Source organism: Toxorhynchites rutilus, chromosome 2, assembly GCF_029784135.1.
Source record: "Toxorhynchites rutilus septentrionalis strain SRP chromosome 2, ASM2978413v1, whole genome shotgun sequence".
In the NCBI taxonomy this organism is placed as follows: domain Eukaryota; kingdom Metazoa; phylum Arthropoda; class Insecta; order Diptera; family Culicidae; genus Toxorhynchites; species Toxorhynchites rutilus.
This window is the reverse complement of record NC_073745.1, coordinates 282,795,068-282,815,002: the sequence shown is the minus strand read 5'-3', so window position 1 is coordinate 282,815,002 and position 19,935 is coordinate 282,795,068. Positions and strand designations below refer to the sequence as shown.

The window sequence follows — 19,935 nt, the reverse complement described above, 5'->3', positions numbered from 1 at the left end:
CAATGAGTTTTTGACAAGTGGGTAAAAAATCGTGAGCGAAAATAGTGTCTAGTAATGATTTTTTTTCGCGTTTTTTCAGAAGCCATTATTGAGAGAAAATGCAACCTGCAATGTATGTGTGGGGCTGACAGAAGTTTTCAACTCCACTGTCGGAGGAAACTGTTTGGTTGTTAAGGGTAATTTTACATACATGGTAGAAGGAAATTCAACGCGTTGATATGAAGATTGCTGAATCGGTTCATTATCAACGGCTCATATTCCATCCTAAGCCGTTGAAGCTATTCGAGATACCAAATTTCACCCGTTTTCGATGAAACATTACGATATTCTTGGCCAATATCTAAATTTATAAACAGCAACGAGTGGGTTCAGTGTTATGATCACATTTTTCAGTAGCACTAACATGAGCATTTTCTTATTATTGAGGCAATTCGTACAACTTTTCAGGTCCACTTTTCAATTGTTCTGGTGGAATGATTTAGGAGTTCTTATAGTTATAATTATATACGGATCAGGACTATGTAACCTGACCATGCAAAACACATTTTAAAATAATTTTCATTCAATGTTTGAAAATTTACAACTGCCTACGAGAATGCTAATCTCAATGAAGGTACTCTTATTCGATTCTGTATTGTGCATCAAAAAATAAAACAATTGTTTATGAGGTGAAAATCACTTTAGTAAATTCGACTCTACTACAACATATTAGTATGTTTTATAAATTCGAATAAAATTCCAGAAAAATGGCACTTAAAGTACGCTTGAAAAAAACAGGGTTTATTTACAATTCCATAATACAACCATAAAATCCGATAGACGGCAACACCTTACCTTTTCCCGAATTGCATATTGAAGAGAGTCTCCCCGAAATGAATTCGTTTCTCTTGCTCATGTAGCACGTATGCACGTATCCAAGGCGCCTAGAAGTATTTCCTAAGGTGGGCCAATATATAAAAACCACTCTGTTTGTAAACAAAACACAATACACTTGTGCCTAACCTCGCTTGAGATCAGTCTGTCTCTTTCACGCTTCAAGCAGATAATTCCCCCTCTGCTTTCTTCCGTACATTTTTTATACACCGCAAAGACCTGTCTTGCATGTATCGATGTTTGAGTTCAACGTGGTTTGAGATATACCACAGGTGAGCTAGAGTTTTTTTTATCGTACACGAAAATTACTCACAAACATAAAATAGCGTGCAGTGTAGTATTCAAAAACACTGATAAATTTGTGAATTATGATGATATAAACCCGTTTTTCTGTATGTTTTTTCACAAAATTGAACTTGGAGACAAAATGAACTAAAATTTTGTGTATAATTCCTCCCAAACTGCACGCCTTTTTTGCACATGATTCGTGTCAGGGGGAGTAGTAGTGTGAATTGAAGTCAGGTTGTATGAAGAGGCAGATTTGTATTCAATAGTCATGTCAATTAGAATAACCATTTGCTAGAATAGTTCATCAGTCATCCTCGCTCTTAACGCTCGTTAATTCTTCCCTAGTCAATTCAAGTTATGTTGACAGCGAATGCCGAAGTAGTCCTAGTCGAAGCGAAGCTACTGAGGGGACAGTCGATTTTCATTTTCCATTTTCTTAGATTTCGGGCCCTGCTTAAGAGTGTTAAAAAGGTCGATGCTGTCTATACTGACTTCTCGGCTGCGTTTGACAAAATCAACCATATGATTGCTGTTGCCAAACTAGAGCGGTTTGGCTTCCATGATACACTCCTCAACTGGCTTCGATCTTAACTCACGGGTCGTCAAATGTCCCTCAAAATAGGCGATCATGTTTCTCAACCTTTTCCTGTGTCTTCTGGTGTACCACAAGGCGGTCATATCGATCCATTCGTATTTCTGCTGTATTCGAATGATATTCACTTCTCAATCAAATGCCAAAAGCTATCTTATGTGGATGATTTCAAGCTGTACTTTGTCATAAATGATCGTACTGACGCAGTTTTCCTTCAACAACAGTTGGACATATTTGCTGAGTGGTGTCAAATAAATATGATGATACTGAATGCTTCGAAATGCTCTGTCATCAGTTTCTGTAGGAAGAAATGACCCATCTGCTTTACATACTCTCTTCGTGGGCAGTCACTAAACCGAGAGTCTATTGTGAAGGATTTGGGAGTCATGCTTGACTCTCATCTCACCTTTAAACAACATGTGTCGTATTTCGCCAGCAAAGCATCTTCTCTGCTTGGATTCGCTATACAAAGGATTTCAGAGACATTGCATGTTCGAAAACCTTGTACTGTTCAATAGTCCGCTCATCATTAGAATACTGTTCAGTAGTTTGGGCGCCGTTCTACAATAATACAGTCAATCGTATTGAGTCCATTCAGAGGAGATTTGTACGCTTTGCTCTTCGAAAACTACCTTGGAGGGATTCCGTTAACCCGTTGAGTTACGAAAGTGGATGTAATTTATTGAGCCTGCAACTTCTAAATGTGCGTCAAGACCTGTCTAAGACAATGTTTATTGCTGATCTATTACGGTCAGATAAAGACTGCGTTGCACTTCTCCGACAGTTAAACAAACATATTGGGTTGGGGAAAAAGAAATGCCGTATATTATCAATATATGGTAACACTTAAACATATTTTGTGTTGTACTTATCGCATCAGGTCATTCTATACTGCTATTTAAAGACGACAATCTGTGCTACAAGAGTCGTTTTGACAGTGTTGTGATTGTCCTTCTCAGTCTCAAGTTATAGCGCGTCAAAGATGGAGTCCACCAAGCAAGAAATTCGCCATATTTTACGTTTTTGCTACCTACGAGGTAAAACTGCAACGAAGGCGGCCAAAAAAAAATCGTGTAGTTTTATGGACCCGATACTGTAACGATTCGCACAGCACAGCGTTGGTTCGATCGATTTCGTTCTGGTGTAGTGGCTGTCGAAGATACACCCCGTACTGATAGTCCAATCGTCGTGGAAACCGATAAAATTGTTGAAATCATCCAAGTGAACCGGCATGTGAGCACTCGCTCGAATGGCCAGGAACTGAGTATAGACCATAAAACCGTTTGGAACCATTTGCGAAGATTGGATTCCAAAAAAGCTGGATGTGTGGGTGCCACATGAGTTGACGCAAAAAAAATCTTTTAGACCGAATCAACGCCTGCGATGCACTGCTGAAACAGAACGAACTCGACCCATTTTTGAAGAAGATGGTGACTGGTGATGAAAACTGAATCACGCACGACAATCTAAAGCGAAAAAAGTAGTGGTCGAAGCGCGGTGAGCCGGCGCAAACCATCGCCAAGCCCGGATTGACGGCCAGGAAGATTTTGCTGTGTGTTTGGTGGGATTGGAAGGGAATCATCCACTATGAGCTGCTCAACTATGGCCAGACCCTCAACTCGGTTCTCTACTGTGAGCAGCTTGACCATTTGAAGCAGGCGATTGACCAGAAGCGGTGATTGATCAATAGGAATGGTAGTGTTTTCCACCAGGGCAACGCTCGTCCTCACACATTGTTGATGACCCGCCACAAGCTACGGGAGCTCGGATGGGATGTCCTATTGCACCCACCGTATAGTCCGGACCTGGCTCCAAGTGATTATCATCTCTTCCGGTCCATGAAAAACGCTCTTGGTGATACTAAGTTGGCCTCAAAAGAGGATTGCGAAAACTAGCTGTCTGAGTTTTGTGCAAATAAGGAGGGGGATAATGAAGTTGCCTTCTAAATGGCAACAAGTTTGCGAACAAAACGACTTAAATTGGATAATTTCAAGTATGTCAAATAAAGCGTCAAATTTGATCAGAAATACGACATTTCTTTTTCCCCAACCCTATATAAGACGAATAAATTTACGTTTCCACTCGTTTCTGAATATTCCGGCATCTCGTACAAACTATGGTGCAAATGAACCTCTGACCAACTACGATAAAATATTCAACAAATGTTATTATATATTTGACTTTAATAATTCTCTTGCTAGTCTTAAGTTTATGTTTTACGTTTATTTAATGTATAACTTGTTTGTAATGATGTAATAATGTTAGTGTTATGTATAAGCTAGTTTAAGAAAATTGTATCTGTTGGTTTGAATATAATCTGTTGATACAATGAGAGGTTTTGTGTTCTTACGGGCTGAGGCACGGTCTGCTCCGTTCCGTGTAGGCTTTTTCCTCTCAAATAAACAAATAAACATCTAATGCAATGAATGAGGATGTCAAAAAATGTGCCAAAAATTTATTTTGGGTGTACTTCTCTCTTCTGTATACAAATATGTGTAGTCACAGTCTTCGCTGGCATTGAGGTTGTATCCTTGTTTCGCTGAGGTTACTGAGGTACTGAGATATTTTTGAATAATATGGCAGAGAAGTGGTTGAAAACGATATGCGTCCATCCCACATTCATATCCGATGAAAATTATGAGATGTTGAGATTTAAATAGGCATCTGAAGATCAAACTATCTGACCTATGATGAAACCTTTTTGCTCGATTTCGAAAGTCTGCTCTTTAGAGGCGAATGAACTGCAAAGTTAAAGAGCCTCTTTAAAGAGAAGAAAGAAAAAGAAAAATGTCTCCTCGTTTCAAGTGAAAGGTTCGTTTCCTAGTAAGTGGAAGAATGAATTGCAGGAGACAAGATGTTCATACTACTGGATGTCAATCAGTGAATCGGACATTCATTGTTATACAGAATCAGGGAAATCAGGGCAATTTTTTCTAGTCTCACCACGGCACAAACAATTTAAAAATTATATTAAACCAAAAAAAATTATCGTAAATAAATTTTTAAACAATGTTTGATGAATCACATCCATAAATAATACACAAAGAATCATGTTTATTGAAATTTACATTGCTAATAAATTCGTTTCATAAATCCAACTTTCAAATTTAGAGCTTATTGCAAAGTTGTTTTTTTTATTTATTTTTGCGTTTGATTGAACTTACCTATAAATTTGAAGTTTATTGCAAAAGAAGAAAAAATCATATCATGCAGCTGAATGAATTGAATTGATATGGATGAATGAATTGTTGTAATAAGCCGATGATTGAGTAAATTGGAAGTGGACAAGTTAACCCAAAAAAAGGTTCAATTATTTTTTTTGTTTGATAATTTAAAATGTATTTATAAAAATAGATTTAAATTATGCATATCTTCACGCTTGGTATCTCTGGTCAGTTCACGGCCTATGAAACAGTACAGTCTACTCCCGTCAGTAAACAACCAATTTGAATGTAAACAAACGACGTCATTTATATCGAACTGCATCTATTCCAACAAAGCAGATAAAAGCCACTTCATTTCCCAAAATAAAACGATTATATGCGTAGAATGAAGCATAAAACATTGAATCAAATCATTTACTACGCTCCTACCCTGCATTCGATTGCACTTATACACTGATAAATTGCCATGTTTGTTGACAAAAGCTAAACAAATTACATCATGCAGGTGTCATTTTCGGGAATAGAGTAGAGCGTGCAGTAACAGTTATCATTTCCTAAGCTTTTTTCCTCGCAACGGTTTTTTTTGCCAAAAATTTGTTTCAACGTAGAACAATGAAATTATTTTATTCAATCTGCTTATTTTTTACTTCAGGTATTATTTTAGAATGAAACAAAATTTTTGAATTAACTCATTAATAGAATGTTTTAATGGTGATTTTGTAGAATCAGCTGAGGATGTTTGGGTCATAGTTCATTCTTTCCCTAACGAGAATAATGAACAAACATCGTAAGCATGATTTTCCTTGTTAATGTTATAGCTATCAGGGTCCAACATTTTCGAAGAAGAAACATGAAAATCGATTCTCCTCTCAGTCGCTTCGCTTCGAGTAGACCACTTCGGCATTCGCCGTTAGCATGACTAGTTCATCAGTCATCCTCGCTCTTAACGCTCGTCAATTCAATTCGTTTAATTCAATTCTAGCAAATGGTTCTAAATGACGTGACGAATGAATACAAATCTGCCTCTTCCTTCAACCTAACTTCAATCTACCACTACTACACCACCCTTACATGTACCTCGGTGCCTGCGTACACAAACGTATTTTAACACTCATATGAAGTGAAACGATAACTTGATTTTTAATGCAAAAAGTAGTAACACCATTAAAGGGAGACCTTACTCTGGAAGGTCGAAAAATAACGAATTTTCGTGATTTTTTACGGATGTTGGAATTGAAGTTGCGATGAGATTAAAGTGAACACAAAAATCGATACATGCACAACGTAGATAGAATACCAGGTATATTACTCCACATTTTTTCATATAGTAGTTATAAAAGAAAAAAAAAGCAAAACATAATTTCAACCTGACAGCTGTACAGTAACCTTATTCTTGTTAACGACCGTATCTGCTTTCGTTCGAACGCTCTGATTCAAACATGTTCGGAGAAGGTATCAGTGGTTTCATATGAATCTGTTCTAACGAGACTTTTTCGAACTTAAAAATGTCGAAATAATCAGATCCAAGATTTCATACATCGCTCAAATTTCATGCAAGATTTCATCAAAGCAACGATGAAAGTGTCATCAGTATATGGCTGATTGAGCGACGAACATCTTAAGCAGGGTTGCCACATATACAGAATATTCTGTATTTTACAGATTTTTCGCCAAATTTCAGATACAGAATCTGTATACATCTGTATACAGAATTACAGATTTTCAGCAAAAATGCAGAATTTACAGATTTTTTAAAAATTAAATTTTAAATATTAAATTTATTACAGTGCATACATAGATACCTTGATTTATAAAAAAATTAACGCAACGCAACGAGACGGATTTCGTTGGAAGCAGTCATTAGGCGAAATCTTGAGCAATTTGAAGAGCTTAAACTATTTATAATGAGAGAAGACTGTTATTGTTGTTCATGTGGGGTAACTTATGTTTGGAGAGCTACGTACAATGATTCGCTGAGGCTGACCTTAATGTGAAAGATTTTGAAGACTCTCTGAAGAAGCCGGAGGATGTTTACGTTAGTATCGATGCAGAAGAAGCTGAAAAAGGGTTGGATACAGCTAGGAAGTTGATCTTTAGTACGATCTGTCGTAACTTCAATATTGAACTGGTGAAACATATCTGCATCCTTGACAGACCCTCAAAATTTCGTTAAGCTACCAAATCCTGATGTCTTGATGAGCCAATTTCCTCAATTCGTTGAAATAGGTAGCAGACAAGGGTTGGATAATGAATTCAGGGTACTCAAGTCGAATCTATTGGGGCAAAAATTGAGTGACTCGGATATAACTTGGTCCCAGCTGTTGGATGTCAAAAGACGTGATGGGAAATTTTTGTATCCATTGTAAAGGTCGTTTGTAAGACATTTTTTGATAACATTCATAAGCAGGTGTCGAAGGTGTAAGCGAATATTTTGCTTCACAGTGCCAACAAAACAAATTCTAGAAATCGGTTAGCTCCCCCAATTATGGACTCTATTTTGAAAGCGAAAAACTATGTATCGGCTCAAGGGAGAGCGTCAAGGATGAAGTTGAAGAAAATTTGAAAGTAAAGTTCAACAAAACCATGTAAAAACATCATACAATGCACAGGCCAAAAAATTTTCTATGATTTATTTTGTTGTATTGACACGACTTTCACAACCCATAAATAAGAAAAATAAGTTCAAAGTGAAAATAAACCTTTATTTTCTTTTTTTCCGATACAGATTTTTATACAGATTTGTTTGGCTAAAAATACAGATGTACAGATTTTTTCAGAAAATTTTACAGAATTAAATGTGGCATCCTTGATCTTAAGCGAGTATCTTCCGGGTCGCGGCAACATGGGCAATTGTACAGCGAAACATGTATCAATACTAGGATGGCAGCGAATTCCTCCGGCAGCCAAATGAAAACATATTTGACAGGTGAAACAATTATGTCTATTTCTTTCTGCTTCTATAGAAATTTTACACTGTAATTAAAATAAATTAGATCAGAAAGCATTTTGAGTAGAAGTATTTTCACGTTCACATACCACATCGTCTCAATACGCCACAAAAACATAAGCATTGATTGAATTTTCATCTACGCTTCATCTGATTCGCAACTCAACAGTAGCGTTTGACTGACAAGCGAAAAAACACATTCGTACGAAAACAAGGATAGGACAATTTGTTCGAACGAACGATGTTTGAATGTTCGTACGGATAGATTTCTTTCGTACGAAACTGAAGATACGAATGAGGCATACTCTCGAACGTTTTGTATTCGTTCGAAAACAAGAATAAGGGTAACTATTTTTAAAATTAGCTTCTTTGTATTGAAGAGTGTGTGTATCACACTGGTGATCTTATAGCGAATTCGTTTTTGTTCAGTTTCAACCTCAGTGTCACACTAACTGCTGTCAAAACGTATTTTTATTCACACAGTTTCCACCTAGTGTCGCACTAGGTTCGCCCCAAAAGCTGTTAGTTTCGCACTGAGATGTTTCACGGGTTGGTACTCGGGTTCACCAATACAACTATACTGAACTGTCAAGTTTCGAGTATTGTTTTGCAAAATCTAAAAATAAAGACTACGAAAATGGAAAACCTGCTGCTTTTGCTTTTGTATTATTGGAATCGTAATTCAATTCGGATCCTGATTTTGAAGAGTTCATTCGCGTAGACGGCATTAAGCTTCGTGTGCTTTCATTGGGAGGCGAAAATAATGATGGATATTCAGGTGGAATAAACATGCTTTCAAAATCAAAATTATGAATGAAAATTCACTCTAACATATCGAATATTTATTTTATGTGATGAAATAAGAGGTTTTTATCGATATCGCAGAAACATAATGAACGAAAACTGTGTCTGATGATGATTTTATATTATAATAGTAATTCTTGTGGAACAAATAGGAAATGCATCGACAAATGGTCAAGTGAGTGTCAGGACTACATGTGTTAGGTAATCAAACAATATGAAGTAGGAATTTTCATTCAAACTTTTATATTTTTACACTGCACTTGGCCCTTCTGATCTGATAGAGAATAATTTACCTCTCATGCACTAATATCGCCACCAGACGTCGACACAACATTTGTCGTCGCAAATATAAACAAATCAGACTATATAACGCACACAAACAAACCACAGCATTCGTGAAACTGAAAACGTTTTTCATTACAGAGTCAGTTTGGCACTAACTCAGTTTTAAGAAACGAGTTCGCTATTATATACCTGGTATTATATTTACGTTGATACATGCATACATAATACATGAGAGACAGAATCGAATTCAGTCTGAGTTACAACGAACAAGTTTCCGAGAAGTTGAGGTTAATTCAAAGGCTATGCTAATCAATCGTTCGAAAGGTTGATCTGCAATGAAAATAGTGTTATTTTGAAGACAGAGATAAACTCCAATCCAATTGAGAACAAGTCAGTAATTAGAGGTCTTCAGAGCAAAAACAAGAGGTAAAGATTTTTAATCACTCGAGATCACTTTTTGAAAATGGCCTATTTATTTTGGCATGAACTTCAATCCGAAAATTGTAGCTCGGAATATTCGGTTGCATAAAAAATATGAAGGTGATGTCCAATACATGACTGCATTCTTATCGAAGAACTGCGACATTATTGCCGGCGATAGCTATCATTATATAAGCAATTGTCCAAAATCTCTTAGCAACAATACATCTTCCAGATTGAATTGCTTGAATTTCTGAATTGCTCGGAAAAAAATCACCAATAAGTCACTAACAAATCTTCAGTCATCCAGATAGCAACCGGACGGTAACGACCGGGTGAAGGCAGCAACAGCAAAGCTTTCCAAAAGTCTTTTCTCAAAGCCGAGAGTTCAGTTTAGTTTTACAAATTGGCTTTTTTCACTCTTAAGTTTTGGTGGCTCTGAAAAGAATTGATGGTTTGCTTAGTTTTCTAGAAGCAGCTGAAGCTGGTTATCTCTTCTTCTAGACACCCATTGCAGCCATAGACGATTCTACACCCAAACTAGCGTTGGCAGAAAACATTTCATCTTTGGCAGAAATGATGCCATTCTGTGTGCTGGAGAGTCAAATGCGCAAATAATGAGCTGTTTTAAAAACTTAAAATGTTTTGTATGTATGCGGGCAGACGTCTCTTTCTGTTTTCTTTTCTCATTTCATTTGGGATTGTGCCAAAAAAAAAGTCCAAACGACATCAATGGGGATCGAACCAAGGCCGGCTGGAATGCAAAGCTATTTTATACAACCACGCTATCCACATGGCTAATGATGCTTCAGCAGTTGTTCAACAAATACGTGATAATATTGCAACTGATTACATAATGAAGTTGGAAAGTGTTTTCTAAGAGTAAAAAAGGAGCGCATGAAGGAGAACAATATCTATCCCGGTCTGGGCCGTGTATGCGGAAAGCTTATTTGTCTTTTGTTTCGCTCGCTCGTATTGATCTTATATTGCTATACCATGTATATTATACAAATGCTTACCAGTATTTGTGAGTCATGACATTTTCTGTTATGTTATGTCTCAATTAATGTCATAATTCGGGATGACAAAACATGAGCTAAAAATCAATTTTGGGTGTATACACTCTGTCCAACTTCTATAAGACCAGGTGATGATCTTGCTGCTTTGTGCCATTGTGAACAAGCAATGCTTCAATTCAAATTCTAGTGTGTAGATATTGGTGACTACCATACATTTCATGATTTTCATATGTTTGTGTGCAAACTCTGAGCGTAAACGAATGTTGTCGTATTTTCAACTGTCAAGTTTCTATAAGACCAGTTACATTTTCCGTTGTTTTAGTTGTTTTGATCAATTAAATCTGGAAAATGCTGAAGGGAAAAGACCTCACGAAAAGAGAAGAGAGACGATGCATTTCACCAAGGAAATGTTGGTATCAGAGAAATTTCTCGTCGAATTGGACGATCAAGTAGTGCTCAATTATTTGGCGAATCCTCAAGGATACGGTAAGAAGAAGAGAACTCCACGTAAATCGAAGCTCTCTGACCGGGATAAGCGAGAAATGCCTAGAACAGGTTCGAATACCTCACAATCGCATGTACAAATAAAACAATATTTCAACTACTTAACTGCTCGGGTGACAATTCGTCAAATTTTGGTAAAATCCTCACATGAAGAGGGCTTAAAAGGTTAAAGCTCCTCATCTTACATCATCTCACATCGGAAGACTTCTGAGTTTTGCAAAGCTCACATGAACCGACAGTGGGACATGGTATGTTGTGACAAAAAATGTTTCCAAAAGAATACATTTTGCTATATACCATAACGAAGAGTTCTTCAATGTATAGATTATCTTCACTGACGGAAACAAGTTCAATGTGGATGGTCCTGATGGTTTCAACGGGTACTGGTGTGATTTACGGAAGGAGGAAGAGTATTTACGGAAGAAGGAACAGGAATTTTGGTGGAAGCTCGTGCATGGTTTGGGCGGGATTCTGCGCATCCGGAAAGCTTAAAATAGCTTTCACATCATTCAAGGATTCCACACATGTTCTGGAATCCTCTCTCCTACCGTTTTTGTGTGGATATCGTCACAAAAAATTCACATTCCAGCAAGCAAATTAGGGACCGAAAACCTAATTTTTTAGACTGACCGGCTCGCTCTTCAGACTTGAATCATGTTGAAAATCGTAGGGGGATCATTGTACGCAGAACCTACACTGGAGAGAAGTGGTACACCACGATTGAAGAGCTCAAGGTCGCAATTTCGGAAAAATGGAAAAATATCGAGAAATCCGTTCAGCAGAATTTGGTAAATAGTATTCCAACACGAATTTTCAAGGTTATTATTCGAAATGGAAAGGTTACCAATTATTGACATGTACATCAGCATATTGTTTTGAATTTTCTTTGATAATACTTATGAATTTTGAAGTGGTCTTATGGAAACTGGATAGCTGAAATTATCATATTTAAGCACAATAAATAAACAAACCAATCTTTTGAACGGAATTGACGTTAAATATACTTTATTCTAAGCAGTCTACAATGTATGAATGTATCTTGTTGAAATTCTAACTGTTTGTGTTGCAACGAAATAGAATCAGGGTGGTCTTATAGAAGTTGGACAGAATGTATTTGTTCTACCAACATTATTATCTACCTTAGGCAACGCATAAAATCAACAATGCTTACGTTACGTAATCATACACAAACATTGTCCACTTAAAGATATGAAAATCGACGCGATACACCTTATCTTTCCATCGAGCCCCCATCGAAATTGAGAAAATAGAAAAAAAAATCTAAATTGCACTGCAGTGTGATTTCATTCATTCACAGCATATTATCGACCTTTATATAAATCTATATAACAGAAACACATCTAAAAGAAAAAAGATAAGAAAATTGTTGCTAAAATGGAGGAGTTTTTATAACAAATTATCGAGTTTGTAAATGTTCTTACTAACTTGAAAACTAAACAGAACATGATTCATTGATTATTGCATGGTATAGCAAGTTCTGCAAGTTTAACACAAAAATGACTTCAGATCAGTTCATAGACCGTAGAAATGCAAAAAGTTATCCTACAGAAATTTGCTTCAGTGTCTGTAAGAAAAAAATATTTTTTTTCACCATTTCCAAGAACATATTTAGGAATAGAATCAGCTAATCTGTCTGTACGATCAATTTCGAAGACTAGTAAATAAATATAAATATAATTTACTGCGCTTCTACCATCTGACAAAGCACGATTTATGTTCCTAGTCCTTCGACATGGGAGCACGATTTCGAAACCAACAATCAAAAACAGTTATTCAGCTTCAGGAAAGGCACCATTTATTCAGCTACAAGGTTTGCTTCAGTTTAGCATCGACAGAAGAAGCAGATCTCGAATGCTCCTCTAGCTAGACTAAACCAAGTAAAGATAGAGAGAAAACAAAAATTAAAACCCGAACCCAAACACACACCTAGGTAAAGCTTATTGAACTCGGTGTCCGCCATCGAGAGATCCTCCTCGGTTATGTCAAGCTCGTCGAAATTCTTCAATGGCTTCAGTACAGCATTGGGCAAACAGAAGCTGGCGTGTGCCTTCCCGGACATCTCGCTGAGCTGGTCAAAGTAATCCGACAGCGGTACCGACCGTGATCGTCGTCTTCCCTTGCTCGGTAGGCCATCCTTCATCAGGGGGACAGGGTATAAATTATCCTCGCTCCGTTCGGGCTGAACAACGCGCAGCTGAGGTTTAACGACAGCCTGTGGTTTGCTTGCGGCCGGCTTCGCAACGCCAAAGTATTTTGCAATTCGTTCGTCAACTGGCGTCAACTGCTGCTGCTGCGGCCTCTTTGATATAACCGGACGATCCGCACGAGGCATCGAACGAGATCGGCGCCTAAACTTGGCCTCCATATCGACTGGTCTGATTGGCGTCAGTGGAAAAGACGGAGAATGCGCCGTTGTATCTTCTCCGTCCTTCACTCCAAAGTATTTTGCAAAACGATCGTCTATCTGGGGCGAATAATTTCGCTTTTTGAATTTGTTCATGCTGAAGGGGCTTCTCTCCACCAGGGTGGAGTTAACGGCATACAACTGATCGTTGCCTATTTCGAGCGGAAGACTTTCACAGTCTCGTTCTCCCATCGTATTACAGCTATTGTTTACCGGGGAAAGAACGTCGCTGTTTAGAGGGCTTCTCTTGGTGGCAGATTCCACAGACTCCGTCCGTAGTCTGTTCCACTGTTTCGCTATCGTGGAGACTTTGCCTTTGATCACAACATCCTCCAGCTCAGCTGAGGAGTTCAGTAGAATACTCTTGTTATGGGATCGATTACCGTTCAGGAGATTTCTCTTCAAAGCCACTATTCCGCAGCTCGTTTGAAGTCCATTCTCCCCGCCACTGTCGTTCTCCTTTCCAGACTCCACGTTGGAATCTTCGCTTCCTTCCTCTTTTTCTGTGGCACCCTGTTGCTCGCAGATAGTTGGCGGCGACGAATCGCCCATAAACTTCCTCCGAATTCGGTCCACCTTCAGCGATAAGAACTGCTGCTGGCCACCACCACCATCAACCACCAGCAGCACGTCGGCCATCGCTTCCAGCTTCTCCTCCACCATCCCGATCGGGTCGAACCCGTTCAGTCCCAGCGGGGAGGTCGCATTCGAGATGTTGTTGTTGTTATCGTTGAGGAACTTTGGCATGACCAGTTTCCCCACGGTTCGGAACTTGATCGTCGATCGTTTCTTCAGTGACTTCACTCCGGTAGGCGTTGTGGCGGGAGCAGCAGCTGTAACAACGGTGGTCGCAGCTCCACCACGGTGGTACCCATTCTCATCTTCGCCACCGGAAAATAGCTTGATCTTCTTCGATACCTGCAGTGTCGTCGGATCTGTGTGGGTGTGTCCAGGAATGGTTTCGTTCGGTTTGCGTTTCAATGTGTGCATGTGTGTGTGGGGGTGAGTGAGAGTATAGGTTTGGGGGGTGTTTTTAATGAATGGGAGTATGGTTGTGAAAGGAGCGTGCGATAATTACAAGATAATAAAGTATGTTTTTAATCGTCAATATAATAACCAAAGTTGTGTGAAATTCGAAGAAGTTTGTAATCTACAACTGATCTACAAATGATTGAAAGGATACAAGAACTGTTCGCATCTCTCTTTTGAAATTCTATGTTTTCATTGAGGAAATGTACCGTAACTCCACCTAACTCTACGCACTTTCGTGTTTTTCAAACTAAATACCCCAATTGATTATTGGTTGCGAGTATTTATACTGTTGAATAGTTAGATTGTTCTATTATCTTCGTTATCCACCGAATTCACCGAAAGAATTGAGTTGTACAAAACAAAAAAAAAACAAATCTGAAATCACTGAAAATTGCAGATCTGGAATACAACCGAAATCAGTAAGTTTTAAGTGTTTTGTATCTGAATGTGATATGTTTGAAATGAACTATCAGAAAAGAGAATTTATAACGCGCTAGATTAGGCTCTTGATGTTTTGTTTATGTTCTTTATTCTGTACGGTATGAAACAAGGATTACTCCGGCAAAAAAATGCGTTATTTCCGTCAGCAGTTTGTTCAAGCCATGGAGAAAAGTGTTGAAATAACTTTTCTTTAACCAAGCAAGGAATTGTGGAAAGTACTCTCCATGCCTAACTGATATTGAATGGTAACTTAGAATGCCCTTGAAAGCACTCAGTTTTACGGAAGGAGGAGGAAGAAAATAGTCGGGTTCCCGATGGATACAAAACGTTTGGCCGTGGCATATTTTTTTGCGAATTTTTAAAAGGGAGAATCCATTACGCTAAAAGTTTGGCACCATATTAGTGAACAGCGGCACGTAGCAATATATTTGTGGACAGCGGCACATATGAATACGTTCGTAAACAAAAATATTGGATTCAAAATTCTTCGGCGTTTTCGGCGTTCGACAACAAATATGCCTCGAAAATTCGATGTCATCTGACGATTCTAACTGGCAGAAATATAGCGAAAGGTATAAGCAGTGAATCAAGCATTATCCAAGATAAACACTTCGATGTCGTTTGACATTTTGAACCGTTCTTGTAGTGCATTTTGGAAACGTATAAGAGCATCTTACCTCGCTTATTTAAAAATTGCGTAATATGAATGCCTTTAGAATTCTCGTTATTTTTGTTGGTTTTCTTATTCGTATTCGTTTTAGTTCATTTAATTACAAAGGGTACACAGATGTGGCTATTTTGTGGATGTGAAGAAATGTTGAAATATGTAGTAAAAATACATGTAAAAATAGATGTACGGAGCAAAAGAACGAGCTTGTAGATTATATTCTCGCTATGGAACAACGGTTCTACGGTGCTACGACGAGAGAAATCCGGAAGCTGGCGTATGATTTAGCTGAAAGAAATGATTATACAGCCTTTCCATGTCAAACCTATATAGTGGTTCTCAGATTTTCCTGGGAAGTGGAAATTTTGTTCTTTGTCGCTAACCATTATACCCGTATTTTTTTTTATTTTTTTGTTAGGGTGACCATTTCCATTTTAGGGTGGTCCAAAAAAACCGTTTTTTCGCATTTTTGACAAAAATGACTTTTTTCAAAAAATCATAACTTTCAAACTACTAGACCGATTCAGATGATTGACATATCGAAATAAAGCCAATCACCTGGTCTTAAATACTATACCTACAGAAGATTTGAATTTTGCTCTCGTAATTATTGATTGTATTCGATTTTTATTGTTTTCATAGTCTCGGGAGCAAAGGCGCTATAGTTTTTTTTATATTTTTTCTGGAAAGCTGAGGATTTTTCACACAACATATCTCGAAACCGGGGAAACGTTTTTTGTTTGGTTTTGTGTTATGATTTTTCAAAGTTAGCCGATGATCCAAAAAATAATTTCTTTTTCCCATTTTCCACTACAAAAAATCATAGCTTTTGATCTACTGGACCGATTCAGATTCGACATATCAAATATTAAAGCCAATGAGCCTAGTCTTCTTTAAAAAAATATTACACTTTGAATAAAAATGGATTTTGTTTTCGTAATTATTTATTATATTTGTTTTTTACATCGTTTCAGGACCAAGAGCGCCATATTTTTTTATATTTTTTCCTGAAAGCTGAGGTTTTTTATATTATATTGGAATACCTGAGATTTGTTGTTTTTCGTTTTTAAGTTATGATTTTTCAAAGTTAACATGTTTTCAGTTTTCGTTCAACATCTCTATGCGACTAGACTTGATGCTTGTGATCATAATCCAATTAATTGGCAAATGTGTAATTTTTTCAAAAAAAAAAACTAGCTAGTAGGCTTCAATTTGATATGTCGATCATCTGAATCGGTCCAGTAGTTCAAAAGTAATAAATTTTTAAAGAAAGTCATTTTTGGGAAAAAAAAAAGAGGAAAATGATTTTTTGAATCATCGGGTAACTTTGAAAAATCATCACTCAAAAACGAAGAAAAACACCTCGCTGGTTTCGAAATATGTTATGTGAAAAATAAAAAAAATAATACTAATAATAAAAAGCTATAGCGCCTTTGGTCCCGAGACTATGAAAACAATAAAAAACTAAAACAATCAATAACAACGGGAGCAGAATTCAGATTTTCAGCAGGTATAGTATTTTTTCAAAAAATACTAAGTGATTGGATTAATTTGATATGTCAATCATCTGAATCGGTCTAGTAGTTCTAAAGTTATGAATTTTTGAAGTCATTTTTGGAAAAAATGGATTTTTGGACCACCCTAAAATGGAAATGGTCACCCTAACAAAAAAATAAAAAATACGGGTCTTATAATTTGCGATAAAGAACAAAACTACCACTTTTGATGAAAATCTGAAAACCACTATATCGGTTTGGCATGGAATGGCTGTATATAGATTAGTTGGTTGGTTTTCGAGAGCGCAACAAAAGCAACCAGAATTCTAAACGCATTCATATTACGCCATTGTCAACAACAAGTCAAAATGTCAAACAACATCGAAGCGTTTCTTTTGAATAATTCATGATTCACTGCTTATACCTTCCGCTTCCGATATATTTCTCCCAGGTAGAATCGTCAGATGGCAAACACGTCGAAGAATTTTGAATCCAATATTTTTGTTTACAAACGTATTAATATGTGCCGCTGTTCACAAATGTGCTGCCAGATTTTTGGCCTTGATATTATGATTTATGAGTTTCTATCTTGATTTTGAGGTTTATATTATTCGTAATAATTGAAGCATTCTGGATTTTTAGATTTTATATTTAATTAAATTTTGTTTACTTCTTACATGACTTCTTTAAAGTGTGCAAATATGCGATGGCAAAAATAAAAGCCCATACACAAAAATAATAATAAAATCATTCAAAGCCTTTGAGTAACCCCTCGTCTCCAAATGTTATGATAGCCATATTATTTACAATCTTTAAGTTTTCAGTTGACGCGATATAATCAAAGTGTTGCTTACGTTGGCACATACAAGTCGATTGTCGTTGTATACACAAAGAGTTTTCAACAAAAGCAAAATGTGGGAAAAGAAAAAAGAGCATGCAAGTCCAAAATATTATTATTCAGGATCATTTGCAGCAGATTTGACAGCGGGTGATTGCAGAGCCGCGGAGTAGTATGTGAAATTGTGCACAAGCACAAAGCTTACGATTCGCTTGCTGACAGATCCGGAAGAGGTCGTCGTCGGAAGACTGATAGCCAGACGGATCAACGAATCATCCAAATCAGCAATCTCCAAAAGTATCAGTCAAAGTAAAAGTGTCGGCCAGAGCTGTACGCCGCAGATTAGCCGAGCATGGACTCAATAGTAGATTCACTAAAAAAAAACCTGTTTATCAGCAAGAAAATAAACTAAAACATGTTAGCAAATCCAGAGTCTTTCGGAAAAAAAATACTTTGGACTGACCTATCGAAATTTGAGCTTTTCAATAAGAAGCGGCGCGAAAGAGTGTGACGGAAGGAAGATGAATGATTGCAGGAAAGTCTTTGCAGGCTATAGTCAAGCACTGAGAAGGCAATGTAATGGTGTGGGGATGCTTTTCCCGGGCTGGTTTTGGAAATCTGATGCGAATTCACGGAATCAATGCAATGAAAAATGTTGTTTTTATAATAAAGACTCATGAAATTGCTATTTTTACTTAACAGAATTGTTTTTTTATTCAAAGAATATCGACCAATGCTGTTTTTAATACTATGTAAACAACTCTTTGTTTATATCGCTTCAACATCGATTGCTAACAATACCGCACAGCTCTAACTGTCATAGCATGAAAAAACGAGCGGTTACTCAAAGGTTTTGAGTGATTATAATATAATTTTTTGGAGGGTGGGCTTTTTTTTTCAACGCTATTTGCACACATTAAAGAAGACATGTAAGAGAATAAACAAAATGTAAAATAATAACAAAACTTGTCAATTACTTGAAAGAGTATTAACTAATACTCAATTCTATGAAATTACGGTAGTAGTTTTTGATAAAATAGTCCAGAAATTGAGAAAAGTTTCTACACATTTAAGGTGGGGTTTCTGTCTCTATCACTGTGTGATAACAATTTATTTATTATAGTAAATAACGTTTGTCTTCTCCACGAAATAGGAATTTCTCAGAACGACAATCTTTTTGTGGATCTTAAATCAAACACATAATATTGGTTATGTTATTTAACAATAAATGCCAATAAATAACAAAAATCACAGCCAAATTTTCATTTTATGGGTGCGTGGAATTAGGAACACACCCGCGCAGAATTAGACACCCATATGTTTTCAAATGTTATTTTTTTTAATAGGTTTCAAAAGCATTGTTTGCTGTCTTTATTTTGAATGTTACCACTAATGATATACAGTGGAACCTCGATTATCCGCGAGCGGATGATCCGCGGCGCGGATTATGCGCGACAGCTAGTTCCATAGTGAATCCATAGGCCTCCCTGGAATTTGTCAGTGAGTGATAGACTCATGCACTTTTGTTTTGATCACCGCTTCTACATTATCTGACTACTAGTCTACACGACCTTCTAGATGGATAGTTAAATAATATCTGTGTTTATAAAACATAGTTCTCGTGATGAAATTTCTTTTTCTTCGTGTTTGGAACTCATTTTTAGTCCTTTATTGCGTCCTTTTTTTTAATACTCCTTATTTTCGTTATTCGCGGTGAGCTAGCCAGACTATTCCGCGGATAATCGGGATTCCACTGTAGTTTCAAGACCTCATTAACTGTTTTGTGATATGGTGCATATATTTTGTTACACAATAGTTTAAACTTTGAAAAATCTCAACTGCGCAGAATATGGTGGAGTTACGGTATATGTCGGTATATTTAAACAAAAAACTGAAAACCAAACCATGAATGAATTATTTTATGAAAATTCCTTTTTTAGATTAGCCAAAAAATCATTGCTTTTTTTTCAATTGCCACTGTTGCCTACCCGCAAATTGTTTCAGAAAAATTTTAAACAGTGAGCATTACATTCTATAGTGTAATCTTAACCTAATATATGTTTTCATAGGAAAAAAGGGTGCACAAAAAAATAATAATGATAATAATAACCTCCATTAATACATCTGGAATTGGACTTGG

The 19,935-nt window shown here is 37.0% G+C and overlaps 1 protein-coding gene across 12 annotated transcripts in view; it reads right to left on the bottom strand.

The window, feature by feature from the left end:
• LOC129764714 (supervillin) overlaps nt 1-19,935 on the bottom strand; it is a 776,186-nt gene that overhangs the window by 242,111 nt on the left and 514,140 nt on the right. For 11 of the 12 annotated variants that reach the window (XM_055764104.1, XM_055764101.1, XM_055764103.1 and 8 more), the window contains one exon: nt 12,844-14,256. The exons of the other annotated variant lie outside the window; for it this stretch is intronic. In XM_055764104.1, coding sequence (XP_055620079.1) covers nt 12,844-14,256 — 1,413 coding nt within the window. The remainder of the gene's footprint in view (nt 1-12,843; nt 14,257-19,935) is intronic. 12 annotated transcript variants of the gene reach the window in all.